Source organism: Triticum dicoccoides, chromosome 5A (assembly GCF_002162155.2).
Source record: "Triticum dicoccoides isolate Atlit2015 ecotype Zavitan chromosome 5A, WEW_v2.0, whole genome shotgun sequence".
NCBI lineage: Eukaryota > Viridiplantae > Streptophyta > Magnoliopsida > Poales > Poaceae > Triticum > Triticum dicoccoides.
The window spans coordinates 387,351,070-387,358,905 of NC_041388.1; the positions used below are offsets into that span (position 1 = coordinate 387,351,070).

Genomic DNA, 7,836 nt, shown 5'->3' on the forward strand with positions numbered 1-7,836 from the left:
GACGCCGGGGGAAGGCTGCCAGGGTGTTTCGTGCAGAGCAAATGCCCGGTCCAAGTTCATGGCCGCATCCCTTAAACGTTGAACGGGTATAGTAATCGGCCCAGTTAGCCGACAGACACCACCTTCCGTGCTGCTGCAACCTGGAAGCAACAAACCCCCCCTCCACCACTCATGGGCCGTCACCGGGCCACTCTTCCTCCCCCACTCCCAACCCCCCACCTCGACGCCTTCACATTTGTCCCCTCTCCTCTCGCCTGCACCGCACCGCACGGCGCGTCCACCCGACCCACCTAGGCCCTAGCCACCTGGCCCGTGCCACGCCTCTCCTTGTCCCGCGCACCGCACCGCCCCACGCCCCCGCCACCACGCCAGTACAAATAAGCGACCGGCCGATCCAGTGTGCCGCCCTCCTCAAACCAGCAACGCCCGCGTCAAACCCCATGTGCCCGCCCCCATCTCTACGTGCCCAGACCCACCTAGTTAAAGATCCCATGACGCGTACCGCCCCCGCCTAGTTAAAAGATCCCATACAAGCCGCAGCAGCAGCAGTGGCCATAGTGACTAGTAGTGAACTTCCAAAACAAGTCGGCAACGTCCGAGCACACAATGGCGAGAGGGCGGGAGGGCGAGGTGAGGACCCTGGTGCTGGGTAAGTACGAGCTGGGGCGGATGCTGGGGCAGGGCTCCTTCGCCAAGGTCTACTACGCCCGCGACCTGCGCGACGGCCAGAGCGTGGCCATCAAGGTCATCGACAAGGCCCGCCTCCGCCAGACGGACGGCATGGTGGAGCAGCTGCGCCGGGAGATCTCCGTCATGCGCATGGTGCGCCACCCCAACGTCGTCGGCATCCGGGAGGTGCTCGCCAGCCGCCAGCGCGTCTTCGTCGTCATGGAGTACGCGCGCGGCGGCGAGCTCTTCGCCAAGGTCGCCCGCGGCCGGCTCACCGAGGACGCCGCCCGCAAGTACTTCCAGCAGCTCGTCGCCGCCGTCGCCTTCTGCCACAGCCGCGGCGTCGCGCACCGGGACCTCAAGCCCGAGAACCTGCTGCTCGACGAGGAGGGCCGCCTCAAGGTCACCGACTTCGGCCTCGCCGCGCTGCCCGAGCAGCTGCGCCACGACGGCCTGCTCCACACCCAGTGCGGCACCCCGGCCTACGTCGCGCCGGAGGTGCTCCGCAAGCGCGGCTACGACGGCGCGCGCGCCGACATGTGGTCCTGCGGCGTCGTGCTCTACGTCCTGCTCTGCGGCTTCCTCCCCTTCCAGCACGACAACTACGTCAAGATGTACCAGAAGATCTTCAAGGGCGAGTACCAGATGCCGCCCTGGGTCTCCGGCGAGGCGCGCCGCCTCATCGGCCGCCTGCTCGCCGTCGACCCCGCCAAGCGCATCTCCATCCCGGAGATCATGCTCACGCCCTGGTTCAAGAGGGGGTTCGTGCCGCCCGTCCCCTCCTCCCCCGCCACGCCCAGGAAGTGGGACGACGACAACGCCGCCGCCCTCATCGACGGCAGCGAGGACAGCTCCGGCAACATCTCGCCGCGGACGTGCAATGCGTTCCAGCTCATATCATCCATGTCCTCCGGGTTCGACCTGTCGGGGCTGTTCGAGAGCGAGCAGAAGGCGGCGACGGTGTTCACCTCCCGCGCGCCGGCGGCTACCGTGTTCCACAAGCTAGAGTCCGTGGGCAAGGCGCTGAGGTACAACACGACCAGAGGGAAAGGGTGGAGGATCAGAATGGAGGCCAAGGCCGACGGCGCCAACGGGCGGCTCGCGGTCACCGCGGAGGTGTTCGAGGTGGCCGCCGACGTGACCGTGGTCGAGTTCGCGCACGACGGCGGCGACGCGCTCGACTTCAACAAGTTCTGCGCCGAGGACGTGCGCCCCGGGCTCGCGGACATCGTCTGGGCGTGGCAGGGTGACGTGCCCGCCTTGCCGGGCGCCGTCGTTTGATCCAATGCAAATTAGTGATACTGTGTAGGACTTGCCCGATCAGTGCACCAGCTTGGGCTGTAAATTTTAGTGCTACTAGTAAGTTTCTTCGGGGCAGCCATGACTAGAGTGCTATGGCTCGGTGTAACGCGCAGAGCAACTTGAGGAGAGGTGTCTGTAGATCACGATACATGCGAGGATTTGTGCCTGATGTGTACGTACGTCCGGCGATCGATGTGTACATATATGCAAGAGTAGTTTTGTTCCTGATCAATTCAGCTTTTGTTCCCTGGGATGAGATACGATTCGATGATCACATGGTCCTCTCTATATTTCAGATTCTTATCAGTTGATGTGACGAACTGCTAGGAATCGTGCCTTTTTGTTCTGCTATGGAGATCGTCTATGATTATCGAGCTTACCTAAGCCATTTGTATGTGTCAAAAGGATTAACTTACAGCAAGTAACATAACTTACCAGAAGACAAATTTGCCATTTATAGCAAGTAACATAATTGTCTACATAGCGCTTATCAAGAAACGTTGAGTCTACAAGCTAATAAATGCAACCATCTACTTTATAACATACTTTACACGATACAGATAGTAAATAGTAACATAGACTAGTGTCATATCCATTAGTTAAGGAGCTTAGAGCATGCTTGGATACGTTTTAGTCTCATGAATAAAAGTAGTGAGACTAAAACTTGCTAGTCTCACCCATGCTTGGATCCAAATACTAAAGAGACTAAAATCTAGTTATTGGGCATTTATTATTCTCCAAACCCTCCAATCCAGAACTAATGAGAGGAATTAAATGAGGAGAGAGAGAGCTAATACATATTTTAGTAGGTTTCCCATGACTAAAAGATTTTACCCTCAAGACTAGTCCTAGCCTCTGTTTAGTCAGGGGTGCTTGGAACTTTAGCCTCTAAAAGAGACTATTTTTAGTCAGACTAAAAATAGTCCCTTGTATCCAAGCACCCTCTTAGAATTGCTTTCACAAACAAAAGTAGAAGAAAATCACAACGCCTCTACTATCGTGGCATGATATTTCCCAAGTACTTCGCATCGGTGGTGACCCAAAGCGATGCCTCATTCTTGGTGTTGAAGAGAATGATAGACGGTAGCATGGACTTGTGTTGGAATACGCTCCCATTTCGCTCAACGAAATTGTCTAACAGGTAACCATTAAAATCCTAGGTCTAAAGGTAGAACCAATTTTTGTGGACCTCGATCTTGAAGTCCAATCCTGCCGGAATAGATTTCTTTGCCGCCTTGCTAGGCCCCAAGGCTTGTTTTTTGATTTGGTGAAGATGCCCAACAAACCACGACTAAAAGAAAAGAAGTGCCCAACAAACACGGGCGGAAAAAAATGCCCAACAACTGATATGAAGTCTTAATTGTCTTTCCCTTTTGTCGTTTCAAAGTACCTGGCCTCCATACTCCTTTTATTAAGGGCAAAGGGACCCTAATACGGAGTAGTTGTATTTTTAATTGCAATCATTTTACTACTTTTTAAAGGGGCCCTAATCATTGTACTCATTGCGTATTTTTGCCTAAGGAAAACATACGCTTGTACGCGGTCGGTGTCGACACAACAGATACTTATATTCATGTTAGAATTATGGAGTACGTACTATTGAACTATGCCAAAATAAATTATCGGATAAAATATTACTACATTATTAAGCAAGAGATGATGACGAGATGGGCCGGAGACCGGCGGGAGCAGCACACCTTTCTCACTAACCACTGATTATTTTGTATGTTTGGCGATTAGCTCAAATGTTGCGGGTGGAATACGAGCCAACTCTCTTGATTAGCCATCAATTCGATTCCAGTCGAGTCGTGCTCGCTTAGTTTTAGAATAGGTGTCCCGGGGTGCTCTTTTGGGGAGGGACAGAGGCTCCGCTTCTGGTCGGACCAGGGCTGGATGGGCAGAGCATCATCGAGCAGCTGGCTCCGCACCTGACGCGCTCCCCGACCACGCGTGGGTGGAGGAGATTAGGACCCGTCACTCCACCACTCCATTTTTGAAGCCGGAGTTAAAAAGTACGGAGCTGGGAAACAAATGCTCCGCGGCTCCTCGTAATTTTAGGAGTGACTCCGAACAGAGCCTAGAGGAGCCTCATCTGTGTCAGCCATCGCGGAATTCCTTCAGTTGTAGGAGGCCATAAGCAACTACCAACCCCCAAACGACCCTGATCACTTTGCCTGGAAACTGTCTTCGAAGGGTCTCTACTCCTTCGGCGACACCTACCAGGCCTTTTTCTTCGGACGGGAGTTTGCCCCTGCCGCTTCGGAGATTTGGCACTCCTCGGCCCCCCTCGATATTAAGATCTTCGTCTCGCTCGCGGTCAAAGACAGGTTGTGGACAACGGATAGGCTGCAATGTCGTGGCTTGCCCAACACACGACAGTGCTAGCCTTGCTGCCAAGTAGACGAGGACTCCACTCATATGTTCCTCGGCTGCCCGTTTTCCCAAGAAGTGTGGTATCACATCCTCTTGCCACTGCGCCTCCACCGGTTCACCCCTTCGGGCTTCCAAACGCTGCAAGATTGGTGGCGTACGATCACGTCTTCAGTCGCCGCCGCACACCGCAGGGATCTTAACACCACCATCGCCGCCACGCTTCGCTTCATCTGGCTAGAGCGCAATAACAGGGTCTTCGAACAGAGGACCTCTTCGGTGACGAGTGTTGTCTCCACCATTCATGTCGAGATCGAGCTATGGAAATCCGCTAGGGTGGAACGTGGGCGTATCTTTGAAGTACATTAGCTCTCTGTTTCCAGGCTGGCTCGCAGCGGCTATGGCTTGTGAGGCCGCAGCTGTTGTTGATGTTGTTGTATTAATCTTTGTTTTCCAATCTTAATGAAAAAGACATGCAACCCTCTTTCATGTTCTTGAAGAAAAAGGTGTCCCGGGAAGCATTTGGACCTTATTAGTGTTTGAGTATTCCTTTCAAGCACGTTAATCACAAAAAAAAAGGAATTTCTCAAAGCTCAGCGGCCCGAGTATACTCCACGAAATGACGATTAAATAACAATCAATTAAATGACGATCAAATTACCAAGCGGCCAGCTTGGTAAGAGCATCTACAACCAGACTGACAAATCCGGTCCCTTAAACGTCTGCGAACGTCACCGGGCGCATCAACAGGCAGTGACCGGCCACGCCTCGAATTAGCTACCATGCATTCGAGTATCTCATATTTGAACCCTTAGATCCATGCAAAACATGAAAAAAAATCCTACGTGCTACTACCTAATCTTCGTCGTCGGAGATGCCCACAACGTCGGTGCCGGGCGCTAGGTGGACGGCCGCGTAGGAGGGCTCCTGGTCCTCCTCCTCCCGCTCGACCTCATCCATGTAGGCAAACATCTCCTCCTCCTCCGTGGCGTGTTGCGCCTCCGCCGCCTGCAGGCGACAACGTCTCGCCTTCGCATCAAGCGGAGGAAATCGAGGATGGCCTTCGCATCTGCGTCCCCGGCGTCCGCCACATCCTCCTCCGGATCGTCGTCGTCATCCTCCTCCTCCCCCTCCAACTCCTCCTTCGGATCCACTACATCCGGAGGTAGCCGACTTCGTGCCTTACCCGAATCTGCTCAAGGAGCTGCAGTCGGCACACCGGCGTAGAAATGGGTGGCCCCTTATCCGGCGGCATGGGGGCATGGCTACTAGTGGTGGCGGACGGGGAGTAGAAAGTAGCGGCGGCGACGGACGGGCGAAGAAAAATGTGAAGGGGTATGGTTTCGATGCCGGCGATCGGCTTAAATAGCCGGTCCGGACATTATGTGGCCTGCCGGAGCAGCGCCACGCGGCGACATCGGTGGCGGAGGAGGCGAGTTTCGGACTGCCGGGTTTCCGGACGATTCCGCGTGGGACCCCGACGTCAGTCCGACATGACGGACGCGTCCGGACGCCCTCATATCTTCCTCATATTTAGGCTGGATATAAGGGGTGCCGATCAGTCCGGACATCTGAGGCCTGTTTGAGCACCCGGCTAGATCAAAAATTCGTAATTGGTTAGTGACAGGGCTCCTCGTCCGGGCGTTTGAGGAGGGTTTGTGGTGCCGAGGCTATAGATGCTCTAAGCTACCAACAAAGGAATGCAATCAATGAAATAACCATTAAATTTCATTGCTCCACTGTTGCAAGCTGTTCATTTACCTCTTTGGCGCTCCCATGTCGCCACCATGCGTTGCGTGCCACCGGCGAACTCCCAGCGACCGTGACACCAAATGCTGCACCAACACGTACCTGAACGGCGCCAACGTCGTCAAAGCTCCACGCATGAGGGGAGAAAAAGTGCCAAGAAAAGGTTAATGGATGTGTTTAAGTTTCATTGGACTCCCCTTGACTGCTGCTATGCGTGCTGTTGGGGGCTCTTGAAGCTTCTGTCTTGTCATTTTCGCCTACGTGGTTCTGGCGGTGCTGCTGACTCTGCACTCCCTCCCAGTTTCCAGCCACGCTTCGTCGCTTCCGATGGATTACGGGGTTCACTTACCTCGCCAGTCGCCACTCCCAGTTGCTCTCTTGTGGATAAGCGCTAATCCTGATTTGCATCCGGGATTGGCCAAACACTCCGCCGCCTAATCCTAATCCTAATCCTGTTCGTCGTATCTACTCCAGTGGGGAAAGGTCGGAATGCATGTGCAGCGCGCTGTCGATTTTGACGTCTTCCTAATGAGTTGCGGTAGGGTGCATTGTCTTTATACGAGCAAAGCGATGCACCACTTGGCAGTGGCAGTGGCCGGCATCTTCCGCGGATAAGGGCGGCGCAGTTCGGGCATGGAATGCGCGCCGCTCCGGGAGCTTTTGTCCGGCCGAGCAGGTTCGGGAGGTCGGCATTGCTTGCAGGAGAGAAACTGCGTGTGGGCTCTTTTCAGACCGAGAGGGAGATGTACCTGAATCAGCCCCAATGCGGCTACGGTTAACGTTCGAATGCGTATGTGTGTATGGCGGCTAGGTCTGACCCGGAGTGAGCCTGAGCCGGACGCCAAGCTTTCGGTCTCAGGTGTGTCGTGCGAGCTTCAACTGGGGGGTGTCTTGTTTGCACAGGAGCATTGGGACCGCGTCCAGATCAGGTGGCTTTGGGCATTGTGATCGGGAACCATCATGCACCGCTTTGGAGGATCCGATCGGATTGGTTGTCTAGGGGAAGGAAAGGGTCTTGTCAGTTCGTGCTTATCCGGAAGCATCTTCAACAGCCGCGTTAAACGCCGCGCGTAAAAAACCTGTTTACCGCGCCCGCCTGCGCTGGCTCCAGCAGCCGCGCTATAATGCAGCGCGCGTGCCGCTCCAGCAGAGCGTAAAAATACAGCGTGCGCGACTCACCGGACATTTTGCATATATGATATTTTGAACAAAAATGAACATGTGAAATTTGACACAAACAAGTTGATGAATAAAAGTTCATGCTCACAAGTTCAAAATCATGCCCACAAGTTTATCCAACCAAGTTCAAATGCAAACTAAAGTTCAAGACATGAAAGACACATCAATCTTCATCTTCCTCGTCTTTGTCTTCGTCCTCATCTTCCGAAGACGACTCTTCCGCCTTCGAAGATGAATCTTCCTCCCTCTCCTCATCACGCACCGCATCATGTGAAGCTCCGACAGTGTTGGCAAGATCTTCAACGGCATCTTCATGGGAATGTGTGTGAGAAGGCACATCGAAAGACATTGCACCCATGGCGGCCGGAGGTGCACCCATGCCTCCCATGAGAGAAGCAAAACTCATGCCTCCCATGGCGGCCATAGCGTCGGAGGGTGCTCCAAAGCCACCCATGCCCATGGCGGCCGGAGGTGCACCCATGCCTCCCATGGCGGCCGGAGGTGCACCCATCCCTCGGCGGAGCTCCGGCGGTGGCGACGCCAGCGCTTCCCGCGCTAGGGTTTCCA

The 7,836-nt window shown here is 54.6% G+C and overlaps 1 protein-coding gene across 1 annotated transcript; it reads left to right on the forward strand.

Moving 5' to 3' along the window:
* The first annotated feature begins 395 nt into the window (after nt 1-395).
* On the forward strand, nt 396-2,224 carry LOC119301710 (CBL-interacting protein kinase 16-like). The gene has a single exon (XM_037578694.1). It carries the CDS (start codon nt 607-609, stop codon nt 1,948-1,950), a length of 1,344 nt encoding a protein of 447 aa, XP_037434591.1. The 5' UTR covers nt 396-606; the 3' UTR covers nt 1,951-2,224.
* Nucleotides 2,225-7,836: the final 5,612 nt, after the last annotated feature.